Here is an 18,235-nt window from a genome sequence, read left to right on the forward strand (position 1 = left end):
TGCGCCCGACAGTGTGTCACTTTTTTGCATCCACGACTGTCGCACCTCCTATTGCCTCTACAGGCCCGCCGCCTGTCCACCAACACGAGCACACGCACATACGAAGGACCTCGTGTCCGTTGCGCGCCTTACCGCAGTCAAAACCCCCGAGGGCCGGACTAGTCCCTGGTAGCTTGCTGACGTCGCCTGCCTGTCGTCCTCGCACCTTTACTTCAAGTCGCCCGGCGACCTGCTGTGCACCGAGGTCAGTGAGTCTTGTTTTTACTTCTGTGTCCGCCTCGCCTTCAGCGACTCTCCGTTCCAACTGCCCTCTCCCCGTTGCTTGCTTGCCGTCGCTGGAATGGCCAGACGAAAATGATCACAAAGCGCCTGCACTAAGAACCACCCGCTCACAATTAAACAGTCTTCGATCCGAGACATCCAAGATTGCACCCGCATTCTTTTCCCCGACGCTCTCGCCATAGCCAGTCCCATCCCAGCTCGACAACCTTCACCTCTTCGACGTCTCTCGTTTTCTCCGGCCCCTCTCTCGTCCACACTCGACAGGAGAAAGGCCTTTTTGGCTGTTGGTCGGTCAACAATTCAACCCACGAGGGTTGCGAGACGTTCACTCTAATCCCGCCTGCCCACGACTCCAAATCATGCCGCGATACGACTTTGACGACGGCACTGCCGAGCGTGAGCCTCTGGACAACGCTTATCGCTCCCATACCCCTAACCCCCCCGAACACTATCAGGACAACCACTATCACAACGACGCGCCGCAGCCCTACTACCCAGAACAGGACCCGAGACCGCAGCAGTATCCCGACGCTCATGCTGACCCCAGCTTCAACCACCTGAGGGCAGAGCGGCGGAACGATCGCCAGGGTCCACCACCAGCTGCCGTGGGAGCCGTCGGAGGGGCCGCTGCCGCTGGCTACGCCGCTCACGCCGTTTCGCCTATCGATGCCACTCCCCAAGTCCCGCCTCATCGTGACTGGGGCCCCGACCGCTATGCACCTGCGCCGCAGCCCAATCTCAACCCTAACATCACCCCCGGCGCAGACAACTTTAGCGACACGGCATCCGGAGGCATGGCCGGCATCGCCTACACGGTCGCCGAGCGTAACGCGAGGGAGAGCGGCGTCGATGCTATGAGAAATGTCGGCCAGGCGCCGCCTCAAGCACGAGGCCAGTTCCAACAGCCGCCAAACGCTCCCCCACAAGCTTACAACCAACCCCGGGGCGATGCCTACGAAATGACGGCCGCCCCGCGCCCATACCCAGGCAGTCTCCCGGACCGTGACTCGCACTCGAGCTTGACCGCCCTGGGAGGCGCAGGTGCATCTCCAGCCAGACTATCGCCGGCCTCAAGTCCGTACGGCTACAACGACTACTACAACGACAACCCGTACTACCAGAGACACCCCGGCCATCTCGGTGTTGTGGATCCCAACTCGATCGCGGACGACGGCGATGACGGCTTGGAATATGGACGGAGCAGGAGCGGACGCAACTCGATGCTTAGCCTGTCTAATAGCGACCGTACAGGAAGAAGCAAGGCTGCGGCAGCAGGCGCAGCCGCCGCAGGCGGCGCTGCCGCTACCGGTCTCATGGCGAACCGCAATGTCAGCGGATACTACGACCCAAAAGACGTGGCCACGGGCTACCAGAACGGCAGCGCCGTCGACCTTGGAGGACAGGAGAAGTCGGAATGGCTCAGGAACGAGAAGAAATCAGGCAAGAAGTGGAAGATCTGCATCATTGTAGCCGTCGTCCTCGTCATCATCGGCGCCATCACCGGCGGCATCGTTGGCGGCCTTGTCTCGCGGAGCAACCGAGAAGGCGGTTCAAGTAAATCAGGCCAAGGCCAATCAGCGGACGACGACAAGAGCTCCAACGGCGACCTGAACATTAACAGCTCCGAAATCAAGGAGCTCATGAACAACAAGCAACTGCACAAGGTCTTCCCCGGAATGGACTACACGCCCATCAACACCCAATACCCCGAATGCATCCACAACCCACCTTCGCAGAACAACATCACGCGCGATCTCGCGGTACTCAGCCAGCTCACCAACACGATCCGTCTGTACGGAACGGACTGCAACCAGACCCAGATGCTCATTCACTCGATCCAGCAACTCAAGATGGAGGACACGATCAAGATCTGGATGGGCGTCTGGCAGGACAAGAACACGACGACAAACGCGCGGCAGCTCGAACAGATGTGGGATATCCTCGACGTGTACGGCGACAAATACTTTGAGGGAGTCATCGTGGCCAACGAGATCCTGTTCCGACAGGAGATGACAGAGGCGGCGTTGGGCAACCTCCTCGCCGAGGTGCGGACGAATTTGACGGCCAAGGGGCTGAGCCTACCAGTGGCCACGTCGGACCTTGGCGACGACTGGACGGCTTCGCTGGCGGCCAAGAGCGACTATATCATGGCCAACATCCACCCCTTCTTTTCGGGAACCAATGCCAACGACGCGGCCATGTGGACGTACGCCTTCTGGGAGAACCAGGCCGGTGGCTTTTTCAAGCCGGACAAGAAAAAGAACGTGATTGCCGAGGTCGGCTGGCCCACCAAGGGCGGCATGAACTGCGGCGACGGCACAGCTGTCAACTGCCCAACGCGTTCGGTCGCCGGTATCAGCGAGCTGAACGAGCTGCTCGACGAGTGGGTGTGTCCTGCGCTGGCCAACGGTACCAACTACTTTTGGTTCTCGGCGTTCGACGAGCCGTGGAAGATCAAGTTCAACGAGAAGAACAAGGAATGGGAGGACCAGTGGGGCCTGATGGACGTTAACCGCAACATCAAGTCTGGTGTCGTGATCCCAGACTGCGGCGGCAAGACTGTGTAAAGGTCATGACTCTAGTAGTCTCTTTTTTTTCGCCCATCGTTATCTTTTCTTCTTTCTCATAAAGGATGGACGAGGGACGACGGGACAACGTCCGCCTCTTGTCTGGAGCGTGGCAGCACGCTGCAGCGGTGTAAATGACGGAGTTAATTTCTGGAGTTGCGGACTCGAAGCATGCCCGGCTCTGATTGCCGCGGGCATCATGTTTATGATGTTTGATATCGTACATAACGTTGGTGATGATGGTCTGAGCGGGCGATTCCTCACGTGTCATTAGTATTTGACGGAACCAGATGAATAGAATAGGTAAATCTACTGCCCCTGGTGCTTCGTGATGATGCAAGCCTTGATGCTGAATGTGGGGATCTGTGCAACCTCCGATACACGTGGCCTGGCATGGTGGCCGTGACTGGGCTCTCGGCCTGCGTAATGCGTGATGCGCGTGCGGGGAGGGGGTGACACGGACGATGCGGGCCGGCGAGGGGAGCGGGGAGGGAGAGTGGCCAAAGACGTTGATCTCTCCGGCGTTTCCGGGGGGGGGGGACTAAGGGCTTCTCGCAACTACACATCATCTCGAGCAACTCCACAGAACGAGATATTCTGCTGCCATCCCAGGGATTGCAGAGCACCGCCTGTTGTTGAACACATACATTGACAGTGTGCTGGGGAACCGCGACACCCAGAGCAGAACGTCCGTCCTAGTCTTCGGTCGCAACAGACGCCCAGGCCGGCATCAGCCACCGCAGGGGATGCGATTCGTACCATCCCAGCTCGTCCTCGCCGGCTCGTTCCTCGTCGGCACGATCGTCGCGAAAGGAACGAACACGATGGACGAGGGCAACTTGACGAGGCTACGTCCGGGGGTCCCGCTTGCGCCGGTGCCGCTTCCGCCGGCCGGGCCCGCGCGGGACGGGGCGGAGATTTTGAGGCAGCTGACGGGGCTGACGCGGGCTGGTATGAATGGCGGCGGCGGCGGCGGTGGTGACGGCGGGAGCCGGTTGCGATTTGTGAAGAAGATCGAGCTGGAGGGGGATGTGTGGGAGCCCGAAGGGATTGTGAGGCTGACGGGGCCCGGAGGAAACGACAACGACAACGACGACGACGATGACGAGGAGGAGGAGAGGTTCTGGGTCTCGGCGGGGGAGTATACCGTCCCGACGGAGAAATTCCCGGACGGGCGGTGGGTCGACGGGACAGACCGGAGCGCCGGGGCCGGGTTTGCGCATTTCGTGGTGTTTGACGGCCGGGGGCGGCGGTTGGCGGACTGGGTCGTCTCGAAGGAAGGGGATGCGGAGGTGAGTTTTTTTTTTTTTTTTTTTGTGAAAATCGTCTTGCAGTCCTTTTGGCCTGTGTAAAGTGCAGCAAGTGAAGAAAGATGCTGACGACGCCGGGGGAAAACAAGTACCACAACGGTGGGCTCGACTACGACGGCCTCCACATCTGGGCGACGCTGTCGCAGTACAGGCCCAACTCGACGGCGACGGTGGTGCGGGTCGACCCGGTTGACTTGCGAGTGGAGAGGGTTTTCCGCGTGGGGGACCACCAGGGGGGCGTTGTGCACGATGTCGAGACGGGGACGTTGACGACGCTGAGCTGGGGAGGGAGGGTGGCGAGGCGGTGGGATCTGAAGAGGGGTGACGGCGGTGGTGGTGATGGTGGGAGGGAAGAAGAGCAGGTCCGGCTTGTTCTTGGTGAAGGTGTTGACGGCGGCACGGGGTTCGACGTGCCGGAGGACGTGATGGTCAACCCGTCGCACTGGATCGACTACCAGGACTGCAAGTCGCTGGGCCGCGTCGGAGGCCGGTCACTGGCGCTGTGTTCGGGCATCGCGACCCTGGCGCCCGGGGTCGAGGTCGGCGGGCTGGCGGTCGTGGATGTGGACGCCGGGATGGCGCCGGTGTGGGAGGTGCCGTTCCTGGAGAGGACGGAGAGGACGACGGCGGCGGAGGGCGGCGGCGGCGGGGTGCTGATGACGAAGAACCCGATGGACGTGGCCCTCGTTGGGGGCCGCGTGAGGTTGTACTTCGCGCCGGAGGAAGGGAGGGGCGCTGTTTTTGTGTATGAGATATGCGAGGGCTGAGTCTGCGTGGCTGTTGTCCTGGCGGCTTTACGGTGGTCTCGGGCCAGGATCGTGAGTCCAGGGGGTGTGTGGCAATGGCATGGATGACCGGTAGGCTTGTTCCGGCTGTTCTATGTTCCATGATCACACGTCTGGGGCTGGGGTTGTCGAGACGGCTTGATAGCCATGGCCCGGATGGTGCTGTAGTTGACGCGACAAAGACATGATGCTGTCAAACTTGGAACGCGGAACTCGTCAGGTTGGTTGGTCACGATACTCGTGTCCGGAAGTCCGTCACAAAGGGTTCAGGCCTCGTGGCAGAACCTCCATTTGTTCTTATAATGCAAGTCACCAGCATCTTTTAAGCAAGGGATCTCAGAATCAGGCCACTTGTCAGGCCAGCAAGCCGTTCGCGACGCTGTTGCAGTGTGTCGTTTTGCGGCCAAGCTCGGCGACGACGCGAAAGTCTTCTCCATAATCCCAAGAGCGCCGTCTCCGTCGCCCAGATGAAATCGGAAGGGCTGCAGAGTCGTAGTAGGATGAGCGCGTGTGGCGAGGCCGAATGCAGAATCCGAGGGCTGAGACAGGCGGAGATTCGACATTCGGGTTGACGGACTTCTAGATCCGAGGTGGCGTTTGCCTGCCGAAAGTAGGATAGTCCAAGTGTCAATCCGAGATCGAACCTGGACGCTTGCGGTGCGATCCCTAAGGGGGAGATGAGGCGGATGGATGTGGACGCGGCTGGCTGGGCCACGGAAAAGACCAGCAGGACGGAGTTGTCAGTACACCGGAACAATGTCGTTGATCAAGACAACAGACGCTAAGAGCACTGGCCAGCTTCTTGCAGCATGATTTCGGTTGTAGATGAGGGCGTCGGTTTCGATTCCTCTTATTAGATACAAAGCAGATGTTTGGCCCATCTAACATGGTAGTTGGTTATTCGAACACTAGACCCGTCTGCTGGCCATTGAATGTGAGGAAGAAACCGGACTGTGCTGCCACCATCAAAAGCAGCCAGCTCATGGCAACACGACAGCAAGCATTAGGCCAGGGTTTTGGCTATACATGTGCCTGAGCTTCGTGCCGGAGAAGCCCGTGGCGGAGGTCTGGTTTGACAACCCCGACTCCGACTCCGACTCCGGCCCCGAATCCGGCCCCGCGGACCATGCCGTGCCGCCGTGTGAGGAGAGGCGGTTTCGGATTTTGAAGAGTCTGTCGCAGGCCGTGGCCGCGTTCGCCCCTCTGGCCTTTGACACGATGGGTTCCGTCACGGGGGACGAGTCTGGCTCTGTTGGGATTGGTCCCGTCGTATATGACTGGCACGAGGACGAACTTCCCGGAAGCGTTGAAGGGGTACCGAGTTTTACAGAACGCAGCCTCGGGGAGACGGCCGGGTGGAGCGGCGACGGCCGGTTCACGAAGGGAGACCACGTCGCCGAGACCGTATAGATTGCCACGCTTAACCGTTAGGAGCGCCCGGAAATCTGTCGCAAACTGGCTACATAAACCAAATATTTACATATTAAAGGCCCTCTCGAGGCGACGTAACAATCCCACTTAACTAAGCCGGCCTATTTGATCGTATATTTCTTACTCCTCATCCTGATCAGGCAGTCTGTAGTACCACGCAACCCTCTGGAGCCCAGCCCGACATCTTGATGGAGGTTCCAAGCCGAGCAGTCGTTGTAAAACTTGAAGGTAAACTCATAAGGACCAAGGCGAGCCGGGATCGTGGACGTCAGGAACGTTCCAGTTTGCACGCCCTCGGGACCCTCTGGGCCCTTTTCGTCCGTCACATTGGACAGACGGAACGGTCCAGCACCGGCGACGCTGTACTTGCCAATCTTGGCCCACTCCGAGTCAGGAGAGGAGCTTGGGTTGCTCTGGTCCAGCCCCTGAGGCCGAAGGTCAGGACGAGTTGTGTCGTTGGCGGTGACCAGTAACGCGGTGTATCCGTTGGGGGTGAACAGAGACATGCCAGAGGGGACGGGGTAGGCCCAGTCCTGCGTGATGATGTCGCCGGAAGTGGTGTTGCTGCGATTTATGTGAGAACAAAGATTTTGACGAAGGGATTTCTGGATGGCAGATGAGACTTACACCAGCGTCGAGTTGATGAATCCCCATGCTCCGACGAAACATTTGATCGCCGTCTTGACGGGCGACTTTTTACAACTTTTCCCCATGATCGCAGATTGAGTGATAGGATGAAGAAAAGATGGAAGACTTGGGTGAGAATGCGAGAAAATTAACCTCGGACGAAGGGTGGCTATCAAGACTTAAATGTCATTTCGCACCTCAATGGGTCCGAAATGTACAGTTAGTAGAACAAACACCATGATCGTCACACCACTGTCTAGCTCATCAGCTTTTGAATAGCTCAACGTCCTTGCCCTACCATAGCTAAGAACCCAGCATGAAGGTGAGCACCCTTCAAGAGCTAGAATTATAGCCTTCATGCCGCGATCCCTCATTTCGATCATCGTCTCCTTACAATGGTAGGGCTTTGAGTGCCGGTTTAATATTGAAGGACATAAGCTTTTGGGAGGATTGCAGGCTATTTTCTGAATGGATAAACTCCGAAAGCAGGGCGTCGCGTGCACAGATCCAAGACCCGAAGCTGTTTGTTAGTGGCTTCTCCCCCTAATATTAGATCGATGAAGCTGGGCGCTGAATCAAGATGTGGTAATAGTGTTAATTCTCCCGCCACATTGATATGAGGCATCGTTCCCTGTCATTTAAGGCTTCCCACAGATTTCAGAACAGCACTTGTTGCAGGATAGACCAGAAGCGATAGTCATTTTCTGATGCGTAGCTCGCTGACGGTTTTGCACTGAACTTGTCCTGCCCTTCGGCATATCGGACTCCCTGTTCATATGTATGGGCGCATTTAGGAGCAGAGCGTTGATGCTTTCTTAGTTGTCGGTGGAATTCGACATGCCCATAACTAGCGTCTTCAAGATGAAATGACAGCTGTTACTGTGAAACGCTTTGCTCTGTGCAGAAGCTCATTGTATGCAGTTGATATACGAGGAGTTGCATTCTAAGACTGACAGGAGGTGAACATGTCAAGAAACTTGTCCTAAATGTTATACTGCTCTTGCTGCCAACATTCACATGAGACTGGGGATGGAAGAATTGCCTTCTGGTCACGCCGTGACCGTCACGGACTCATGTTCAAATTCTGGACTGAAAATTAGAAGCAAAACACGGGCATGGCAGAACAGTTCCAGCTTTGGGAACAAAATGCGTTAGAAGCAAAGTGAATTGAATGGGGAGCCGCTTACATCGAGGTTGTTAGCGTCACAGAATAGAATCTCGCCACTATTTTCCTGAGGAAAGCCCGGAAGTATCCGGGTTGTTTCCTTTGCGGTGTTGTCGCCCTTGGGGGAGGACTCTAACCGGTTAATGAGGGAATCTAGCTGTTCGACAGCGCAATCGAGCTCCCTCAGAGGGGATGCTGGTAAACCGGTACCATAACTGTATTTGATGCCGTTGTAGTTCTTGGAGGTCCTGTGTACGCCGGTACCTAAAATCTTGCCAGCAAGAGCACTAGTAGCGACCACCTTAGGACTGGCAAGGTAGGCATAAGCAACTATTGACACAGCTAGCCAACCTACTGCACATATGTCACGAGATATAAGGCGTTAGTTGCTGCCCGCAACTAACGGCGTCGTTTTGTTGTGACAACATATTTCCTAGAATCGTGAGGGGACTAACATCTGGAGTCCATCCGGCCCTTGAAGTTGCGGTTAGAGGCGGAAATGCCGACTTCGCCGTCCTCCAAACAAGCCTCTCCCAAGCCCAATGCAAGGCCCGCAAGCAGCAGGAAGAGGGATCGCGCTAGCACCGAGTAACGTTTGCTAGCTACCCTCCTTCTCCGCGACCTTCTGCTCGTTGATTGAAGCTGCTGCAATGTAGAGCTGAAAACGTGATCCGCGACTTTAGGGATCTCCCCATTGCTGCTGGCTTTAGCAGCATCCTGAAAGACTTTGGCCGCAGCATTCAAGTCGGAGCTGCGTGAGTTGGTACAGCTCACAACATACGCCTTGTCCACTCTGATGTTTTTTTTTGGAGCAAGCTTGCTAAGCGGGGTTACGCGTTATCTTCACGGAGTTGGGTCTTGTGATTTGAGGCGAAAGTGTGGAGAGGTTGAGGTGTAGCTTCTTGGCATATTGTGCTCCAGCAATTGGCCTGAAAGTCTGCAGGGTTGGCATAAAGCTGATCGATATTGTCATGTGTGATCCACTCCCGAGTTGTCCGATCTGTGTATGTTTCTGCCTCTGTAGCCTTATTTCGTAGCCAGCGTTCCAGAGTCTGGTCAATGGGGAACTGCATTGCACGGAAAACGTTAGAATTAGGGGTTGATAAGGAGACATATCATTATGGACAAATGTACCATTGCAAAAGTTGCAGACCACTCCATTGACGTGTTACTAATTGCAACTGTGAAAGGGGGTAACATGGCGGATAGCCTAGAGTCTGACGGTTATAAGTCTTCTGTGAACCATACGCTGTCACATACGACCATACCCACTGGAAAACTCGGGATCCCGTCCGCTCTCCCATAGATAAGCCAGTGAGGGCCGGATTAGTAGTTGGGTCGGTGACGACCAGCGAATACCTGGTGTTGTATGTTCTTTTGACGATTTACTTTTGGTCCTCGATTATGTGGAGCGGAGTGGGCTGTGAACTATCGACCTAGCAATCAAGCTCTGTCCACGTCAGGCTGTGTGTGTAGTGTGTCGTGTCGCCCTTTTTCTCAGTTACAAGTATAGCCAGCTGAGATCTGTTATTTCATTGGTGTAAGTGCTTCAGGCATTGCATCCAAAGCCTTGACGTAGTGACACTGCTCTCTCCTAGACCCAATGCGGTCACCTATGCTTGAAGTGATGTCACGTAGTTATAAGCATGTCCGCGCTGCTGTTGGTTGTCCGGCTTCTTCCGTGACTGGCAGTCTAGATGTTGAACAAACAGTACAGGTAGGTTCTAATAACTTGAGGCTGACGGACGGACTAGTCAAGTGACTGAAAATGGAGCAATTGAAAACCCGGATCCTCGATCCCAACACACGAATTACAAAGTGTACTGATACAGAGGGCTTTTCTCGCCCATGCGGTCCAACTGCTCCTGGGAGTATTGTTGGCGAATCTCAGCTTCGGAGAGTTGTGCCTTCTTTTTGTTCAAACTCCACAGAAAGAATTCCAACGCAAAGGCTGCTATAAGTCCCAGGCAAATGATGCCCAGTGATGTTCCATATCCAGTAGGATACTGCGGGCCCTCCTTATCCAAGAAGATGTTTGTTCCAATGAGACCTAAGAAATGAGTAAGAGTCAGTATTTTTGTGCTGTGTTTCGGGGAGAAAATGTACCTACTCCCCAAGTTGCCGGCCGCTAAAAGCCACGCAATTCCGATGGACCGCTTCCATGACGGAGCTAAGTTGTTGCCTATCCATGCAGTAATGCCTGGGAGGAGTGGGTATATGCCGATCTGAGCCAACACGACGCCGACATACATGGCCGGTACGTTGTTGGCTACATCGGCAGAGTAATGGAATAGAAGACCAAGAGCTATCGCGAGTACAGCCATGGGCCCGGCTATGAACGGCATGCGCCAAGTAAACTTGTCTGACATTCTGCCAGTAACCCATGCCGCCACACCACCGCAGAAATACGGAGGAATGGTAAGCAGCTGGGCCGTCGCGGTGGGGAATCCCAATTGCTTGATGATCTGCGGCATGGTGAACTTGAACGCGGCGTTCGGCACGGAATTGGCCCACGCAAGCAAGATTCCCAGGCCGATCTTCCAATCCGTCATGGTTTGGAAAAGCAAACGCCAGGAAAGCTTGTCGCCTTCCTGGGTTTGAGAGCGAACACCCGACAAGCGGAGACGCAAGTCTATGAAGCGCTTCTCGTCCTCGCTGAGCCACTTGGCCTTTTCCGGAGTATCCAGGATCAAGAACGGCATCGCAAGCCCTGCTGCAATGGTCACGGCTCCTTCTATGAGGAATATCCACCTCCAGCCCTCTATGCCACGAACGCCATCCATACGAGCGATTCCGAAAGCCAAAAGGCCGCTCAGAGCGCCCGAGAAGGCTGATGCTGTGTAGAAAATGGCGAGGCGCTGTTGGAGCTCGTGTCGGGGGTACCAGGTGGTAACAATGTAAACGGCGCCTGGGAAAAAGCCGGCCTATGGAATAGAGATCCTTGATTAGCGCAGTTCAGGCTTGGGGGTAGATCAGTTGATCCTTTCCGATGGGTTTACCTCGCATAATCCAAGAAACACTCTGCAAATAGCCATTCCTTGGAAGTTTTTGACCACTCCCATAAGTGTCATAACAGTGCCCCATGAAAGAACCAAGAAGGATAGCCATAGACTAGGCCGAACCTTCTTGAGCACGATATTCGAGGGGATCTCTGGAAGATCCGAGAGTCAGTTCTTTGTGCTTCCGGATATCAAGCATATGGATGGGGGTGTGGAGCATTACCAAAGATGATATAAGGGACGAAAAAGATTGTGCTGGCGATGTTGTACTGGTTTCCCGTGAGACCAAGGTCTTTGTCCATGCCCTCGATTTTCGCATTGCCGATGTTCCCTCTGTCAATGTGGGCCAACAGGTAAAGAAGGCCCATGATGGGAATCAGCCTGTAATCAATCTACACATTGCCAAATATAAGCATTAGCATTCGTTATGCAGAATCGGACGGAGCTTTTTCTCTGCGATCCCCCTGCATCCGTCAGAGTTTCTCACCTTTCTGACCACTGCACGACCAGTCTTTCCTTCGTATCTTTGCATGAACTCTCCATCATCAGAGGACAGGGACGAATAGGGGCCTGGAACCCCAGTCTCTTCTAGGTATTTGGCCTCCGGCTTCGACATTTTGATTTCCTGTTTCTGGGCCAAGAATGTCTGGTCAGTCGATCTGAGCGGCGTAGATATGAACGCGTTACGCAGTCAAAGGAAAACATGCGTATGGAACGATGTTTGGATTTTTCACTTCAAGAGGCGTCGGCTCTTTATGAGTTTAGGCAACTGAAACCGGACAGAATCCGATGTTTACGAAGCTTACCTCGTAGAAACTGAACACGTAGGGATTTGGAACAGGCTGACTGGGTAGAGAGAGTCCCAGTTCGCTCCGGGGTAACGGCCTTTACACCTCTATCTCCGCACTCCCTCCGCATTTTCTCTCAAAAACAAGCTTTTGAACTACGTGGAGAGGGTCACAATCAGTTAGAATGTGGGGTAGACCGTTCCCTCTGCCAGGGATGTTGCGACTTGAGCTTACTTGAGGCTCTCATGCTCGGGGCCTCTCCGTCTGGCGGACTGACTCCGGTGCATCTACTGAGTATTATGGACTGGCGCTATCGGACACACTCCAGGCCCATACCGTCGGCCTCGTTCACATCCAACGATTCATTGGTGATTCTGTGTAATATCCGGGGCAATGTAAACAGTGATGACGGAGACTATTGCCTTCTGCCTAGCATCGTGTGACTTGAGCCCACTCATGTTTCTCACACGACCGGAGCCTCCCCGTCGAGCGGACTGACTCCGGTCCAGCTGCTGCGTATGATGGACCGACGCTATCGGACACACTCCAGGCCCACACCGCCCATACCAAACAATCAATCGTCAATTCGTCACTACCTCGACAAAGTTGAAGTCAAAAGCGTCGACGGGGAAGCTTGACTAAGGGTTTGCAATCACTGTTCAGGTCTTGCTACAAAAGATTCATATTCTCATCAGCAAAGAGGTGCCTTAAGCTTAGGCCGCTTCACCTACTCATTCCACGAGGGTGTAGTATTGCTCCATCACCTATCAACCTTTCTTTTTGTTCTAAATCCTGCTCTCAGATGCTCAGGCTCCTCATCTATCACAATGGTGCCAGATAAGTATCCGAGCTTTGAGGAACTACCTCTTAACAAAACAGGGCCACACGGCAACGCGTGGGGTCTCTGGGGTCCAGACGACCAGCTCGGCACTCTCAATCTCCTTACGGATGATGTCGTCGCACGTGCAGCCAAGGAAAACATCATCAATGGTCAAAGGGTGTCTCTCAAGTAAGTATGGCTGCCCATTACTTATTACGCATTTGGACTTCCTACTTCTGGTATTTGATCTAGAAGGAGCGTGTAAGGCCAATTCTCTTGAACCTTTACTGATACTTGTTGCGAGAAAGCTGGTCCATGACCGGTGCCTCATACCCAAAGTTTGCACGTAAATTGCTTGAATTGCATACTATCAACAAGGCGCCTCTCAAGCATGCTCATGATGATGAGGTAAGCAAGAACGGAAGTCTGAAAATGAGAAGAGCAAAATCTGACATTGTAAATCTCAGTGGAGCTTCAACTCCCAATGCAGCTCACAATGGGATGGATTTCGGCATTATGCATACCAGGATCAAGCCGTGAGTTCACTTCCTTGTTCAAGAATCTAGCATAATGTAGCAAAGTCCTGATGCATCGGTGCAGCTGTATTACATGGGGCGCACTGCCAGGGACTTTGCTGAATCACCTATCCCGAACGGGATACAACGTAAGCGTCTTTGCGTCTATTGCCACCAACAAAGCTAAAACGATGTCAGATGTGTCAAGAAAAGGCATTGCTGGTCGTGCTATTTTCATCGACTGGTATGCCTGGGCTCAGAAACGCGGGCTTGATGTCGACGCATTCACGGCCTATGAAGTGCCATTCAGCTCGCTTATTGAAGCCTTGAACGAGCAAGGCCTCAGCAAAGATGTGTTTCAACCAGGCGATATCATCATAATTCGATTTGGCTACCTATCGCAGTACGAATTGATGAGTCCCGAGAAGCGGGAAACGCTCAACAATCATTACAAGACGAACAAACCCGACAACATCGGCATCAAGCCATCACAGGAGCTTCTTGAATTTCTGTGGAACAACAAGATTGCAGCAATTTGCGGAGACAGCAGGTCGCTGGAGGTTTGGCCTTGTAAAGACACAGAATGGCACATGCATGAGTGGCTTCTCGCTGGTTGGGGCATGCCAATAGGAGAGCTCTTTTATTTGGAAGATGTCTCTCGGATTTGCTCCTCACTAGGTCGATACATATTCTTTCTGTCAAGCTCTCCTATGAACGTAAGTCTACTTTAATTTCTTTCAGTCACTGCGTCTCCGACTGACCACAGGTCTCATAGGTTCCGGGAGCTGTTGCAAGCCCTCCCAACGCCTTAGCCTTCTTCTGATGCTTAGGTGAAGACTTCTTCTACGATGGAAAGCATTCAAGACTGAGGGTAACAGACTTATCTTTCAGGTAGTAGTTTAGAAATAAGGAGAATGATTGATTACGAAACGTACTCTATGCTGCATAAAGACTTAACTAACTTGTTAGGTTTGTCTATACCTTAACCAAAGCTCGACTCTGAGGACTATGCTTAGAGTCAGTACCTCCGCCGACGAATACTATGGGACATTGAACTGTTGTATGAGATGATTTTCCAGTTTTCCCACGTGGTAACAAATTTCTTGGTTATCAATACGGTCCGTTGGGAGCGATGGGTTTCATTCTACTTTACTACTTACTCTACTCTTGCAGTGGATGTTGTTTTGTAATCTTGGGCTTGCTTATTTCTATGCTAGGCGACTGCAACAGTCCAATGCAAACGTGTTGCAGCGGGCTGTGGCGACTTGTGCGAGTATCTAAGATGAAGAGGGAAAGGAGAACTCTCTACAGAAAGACGTGGTCTCTGGCCTGATGTCAGACCTGGGCATGGCATATTTAGGGTCATGCATTCAACCCATGCTCGAATTCTCATCATAAAAACCAAGGAAAACAAGCATTAAACCATAAAAACTTGTTCTGTTTCTCATCCTAGCTGTAATAGACATTTTGAAAACACATCGCTCGCTTAGTACACAATGTACCAATGTACCCAAGGTTGCTGGCTGCTGAGCTGTCGCCAGACACCTGATTAGGTCTGGACTCGTGGATGCAGCGAGATTATGTGCTTTATCGGATCTTTAGCTGATTCAAAATTACACTTCGGGCTGATCAACCTCAGTGACATCATCCACGATGCTGAAATGTGAATCGCAAGATGAGGATGTGGGAGCTCATCATGCTACCCGCTCTCATCGCAGCTCTGAGCAAGTTCTTAAAGGAATGATGAAACTCGAAATTGTAAAACGAGCCTAAGTATTCCACAACAAAGAGTTTCGTCGCCTGCGTCCACGTCGTTCCGCCAATGACGACGGCAGAACTCATAAGAGAAGTGGTTCAAGAGAGTTTAGCTAATAGGATAAGTATTTGATGATGATCTGCAACAACGCGTCGTTAGATTCGTTGCTTTGGTTGCCGCGGTCTGTGCCGGGGTCTAGTGCTGGACCGCCGGTGTCGATCTTCACCTAGCCTATCGGCTAGACGATGAGCCGTTACCCAAAGAGTCCGTCGTCAAGTATTCTTGGCTTAGGTGCGGGGGCGTGCTTCTCTGGAGTTGAGATCACTGAGGAGGCAAAGCACCTGTAAAGGCCATCCATCCCCTTCAGTCCAAGAGGCTGTTGGGAACCGACCACGTAGAACGGACGTCATGCGAACAACGCTGCGTTATAGCGTTTCTAGCAGAAACCCTCCATCCGAAGCGCTCATGGAAGCTATCGCGCTTGTGGAAAATGTTGATTTCGAAGCGGAATTAATACCGGTCATGGTCCATCTGCCTAGCGTTGCGTCTTCCCACCCCAATGATTGACTTGGACAGTTCAACATTCGCAACACCCTTCAAGTCCGGGGCAAAGTCCGTGGCATCGACGCCATGTCCGCGAGCTAAAGCCGCTACTGTCGGAACCGATGGATCCCGCGTCGCCAAGTCAGTGCTGGACTCGCCGGGGAGTGGCCGGGGCCACACCGTTAAAGGTGTTGACCTCGGACGCATGCCCCTGACATCACCGGCCAGAGCTTGTATTGTAATCTCAACTTGACGACTTCTATTCTGATGATGTCGCCAGTTCGAATTAGTGCTCACTGGAGCAGTGGAGGAAATGTGTATATATATAGTCGTCCATTCCGTTGCTGGGAGCATTCTCAGGTCCCCTACGACTGACTTGTCCCGATTCCATTTTACAGTTTTCCTATTCTCACTAATACCCCCAGAAAAATGAGACTTCAAGGTGCTATACTGGCCTCATTGGCCGCCTCGGCAACGGCCTTCCCGTCCATGGCCACAAAAGAGGACCTCGAGAAGCTTCTCAAGCGCAGCCCGGAACCCGAGGCAAACCCGGACCCCCAGCTCCTCACAAACCTCGTCGGCTCGCTCACAAACACCATTAGCGGCCTCCTCGGAGCCGTCGCGCAGGGCACCCTCAACCCCAACGACAAGCGTCCGGAGCCGGGCTTCGAGTTCAAGGCCCCGGGCCCCGGCGACAGCAGAGGACCATGCCCCGGCCTGAACCTGCTCGCGAACCACGGCTACCTCCCCCACGACGGCCACGTCAACCTGGGCCAGGTCATCGAGGCCACCGCGCGCGGCTTCAACATGGGTCCCGACATCGCGACGATCCTGGGCGTCTTCGCTGTGCTAGCTAACGGGGACATCGCTACCGAGTCCTTCTACCTGGGGTCTGGCCCAGGAGGCGTCGGCGGTCTCAACAGACACTCTACGGTTGAGGTAGGTTCGAACTCTCCGTGGCCATATCCTGGGGGATCTCCCATCTGACGACAGTTGTTCTCAGGCCGACATCTCGCCCAACCGCGAGGACTTCTACAACGGATGTGGCGACAACCATCACCTCTCGTCCCGCCTGTTCAAGCAGAACGTCGACATCGTCGCGAAGAGCGGCACCAAGCAGTTCGACCTGGCCAACATGGGCACCCAGTACCAGCAGCTGTCCATGTTCTCGCAGAAGAACAACCCCTACATCTACTACTTCCCCTTCCCACTTATCGTCTCGGTCGGCGCCTTCGCCTTCTACCCTCAGGTAAAGCCGAAGAAACACATACACCCAAGCTCGACCCTTTGCAGTACAATGCTAATGATGCCCCTCCACACCCGCAGTTCTTCAGCAACGGCACGTACGGCCTCGGCGGCGTCGCCAACTACGAGTCCATCTCCTCCATCATCGGGGCCAAGTACGACAGCAAGACGGGCGACTTCCAGTACGTCCCCGAGACGTGGCCCGCCAACTGGTACCGCCGCGCCACGCCGTACGGCGCGGTGCAGACGGTGCTGGAGGGCCTCGCGGCCATCTACATCCGCAACCCGGTCGTGCCCGGCGTGGCCCAGCTCGGCACGGGCAACCTCAACGCCACCACGCTGCTGTGCGACGTGTACCAGGGCATCAACTCCATCGTCCCGCTCTTCGTCGCCGGCACGACGGAGGAGGTGGCCGCGGCGGCGTCGTGGGCCATCGCGAAGCTGGAGCCGCACTTCGGCGGCACGGCGCTCGGGTGCCCGAGCAGTGTCCTCTCGCCGAACGCGCCGAGTCTGCTGTTCCCCAACCCGAACGGCCTGGGCGGGCCGTTGAACACCCCTCCCAGCGTGGCCAGGAACGTCGGGGACAACGTCTACTACAAGACATACTTTGCGAAGGCGCCTGTGACCCCGGCCTGCTAAAGCTAGCAGTCAGCTATTCCTCGTCGCAAATTTTGTAATCGTTATGAAGCACTGCTCGGGTTGGCAAAGTGGGAAACGCACATATTAGGTAGCTAAATGAGCTTTTGGTTTGCCAGCGAGTATTTTTTACCATTCTTTTTTCCAATATAAGATGTAATCTGTAGATTAGGACACCATTATAAGCAAAAGACACTTCAAAGGGTCTCGTCTTTATACTCGTTCCACTCTCTGCCTTTGAAGCACAATTCCCTCCTTGTGGTACCAGGTTGTCAGAGCAATGAATGAAAACAATCATCATGTATGATCTGAGCTACGTCTTCATTCTTCTCGACCACGTGAGTATACACATCACTTTGAGTGGCCCCCGAGACGCCAGTTCGCAGCTGACTTTTGTCTCTTTCTCGATACCCCTCACAGGTACGACAATTTCCTTGAATTGGGCAAAACCACAAGAAGCAATTGTCTGCCGAGTGATGACATGACGGTACGCTTCTCCACTCTTCTCCCCGCTTCTCCGCAAGGTCTCCTCAGAGTTACCCATGTTGACAAGCAGGACGATCCCGCTGCATCCCCAGACCGGACGATCCGCGCCTATCACAGCCACCAGATGTTCAATACGGGAACTGGATACTTTAGGATGGCCTGAGTTTATCCGCGTCAACAGCACGGTGATGCCATCACCGGCGCGCCTCGGGAGGATTCATACCGTCCATGTTGTAGCCTTCTGTTCAAGGGGGGAAGGGGCCTAGTATAAACATCTGCT

The 18,235-nt window shown here is 54.1% G+C and overlaps 7 protein-coding genes across 7 annotated transcripts; 5 read left to right on the top strand and 2 right to left on the bottom strand.

Moving 5' to 3' along the window:
• Positions 1 to 641: 641 nt before the first annotated feature.
• On the top strand, positions 642 to 2,849 carry CH63R_09796 (Endo-beta-1,3-glucanase; the record flags this gene model as incomplete). The annotated part of the gene is made up of 1 exon (XM_018304770.1): positions 642 to 2,849. The coding sequence occupies one exon, from the start codon at positions 642 to 644 to the stop codon at positions 2,847 to 2,849; it is 2,208 nt and encodes a 735-aa protein (XP_018154194.1).
• A 746-nt stretch (positions 2,850 to 3,595) lies between these two features.
• On the top strand, positions 3,596 to 4,926 carry CH63R_09797 (Endo-beta-glucanase; the record flags this gene model as incomplete). The annotated part of the gene is made up of 2 exons (XM_018304771.1): positions 3,596 to 4,141; positions 4,222 to 4,926. The coding sequence occupies 2 exons, from the start codon at positions 3,596 to 3,598 to the stop codon at positions 4,924 to 4,926; spliced, it is 1,251 nt and encodes a 416-aa protein (XP_018154195.1).
• A 1,044-nt stretch (positions 4,927 to 5,970) lies between these two features.
• Positions 5,971 to 6,354, top strand: CH63R_09798 (uncharacterized protein; the record flags this gene model as incomplete). The annotated part of the gene is made up of 1 exon (XM_018304772.1): positions 5,971 to 6,354. One exon carries the CDS (start codon positions 5,971 to 5,973, stop codon positions 6,352 to 6,354), a length of 384 nt encoding a protein of 127 aa, XP_018154196.1.
• Positions 6,355 to 6,476: 122 nt separating this feature from the next.
• CH63R_09799 (uncharacterized protein) lies at positions 6,477 to 7,088 on the bottom strand (the record flags this gene model as incomplete). The annotated part of the gene is made up of 2 exons (XM_018304773.1): positions 6,477 to 6,939; positions 7,003 to 7,088. 2 exons carry the CDS (start codon positions 7,086 to 7,088, stop codon positions 6,477 to 6,479), a joined length of 549 nt encoding a protein of 182 aa, XP_018154197.1.
• Positions 7,089 to 9,978: 2,890 nt separating this feature from the next.
• CH63R_09800 (Major facilitator superfamily transporter) lies at positions 9,979 to 11,782 on the bottom strand (the record flags this gene model as incomplete). Its single annotated transcript, XM_018304774.1, has 5 exons — positions 9,979 to 10,217; positions 10,278 to 11,091; positions 11,167 to 11,318; positions 11,390 to 11,558; positions 11,654 to 11,782. 5 exons carry the CDS (start codon positions 11,780 to 11,782, stop codon positions 9,979 to 9,981), a joined length of 1,503 nt encoding a protein of 500 aa, XP_018154198.1.
• A 999-nt stretch (positions 11,783 to 12,781) lies between these two features.
• CH63R_09801 (uncharacterized protein) lies at positions 12,782 to 14,112 on the top strand (the record flags this gene model as incomplete). Its single annotated transcript, XM_018304775.1, has 6 exons — positions 12,782 to 12,963; positions 13,083 to 13,182; positions 13,242 to 13,310; positions 13,351 to 13,438; positions 13,488 to 14,005; positions 14,065 to 14,112. 6 exons carry the CDS (start codon positions 12,782 to 12,784, stop codon positions 14,110 to 14,112), a joined length of 1,005 nt encoding a protein of 334 aa, XP_018154199.1.
• Positions 14,113 to 16,077: 1,965 nt separating this feature from the next.
• Positions 16,078 to 17,472, top strand: CH63R_09802 (Oxidase; the record flags this gene model as incomplete). The annotated part of the gene is made up of 3 exons (XM_018304776.1): positions 16,078 to 16,527; positions 16,592 to 16,837; positions 16,915 to 17,472. The coding sequence occupies 3 exons, from the start codon at positions 16,078 to 16,080 to the stop codon at positions 17,470 to 17,472; spliced, it is 1,254 nt and encodes a 417-aa protein (XP_018154200.1).
• Between the last annotated feature and the right edge of the window lie 763 nt (positions 17,473 to 18,235).

Source organism: Colletotrichum higginsianum, assembly GCF_001672515.1.
Source record: "Colletotrichum higginsianum IMI 349063 chromosome 7 map unlocalized unitig_7, whole genome shotgun sequence".
Taxonomy (NCBI): domain Eukaryota; kingdom Fungi; phylum Ascomycota; class Sordariomycetes; order Glomerellales; family Glomerellaceae; genus Colletotrichum; species Colletotrichum higginsianum.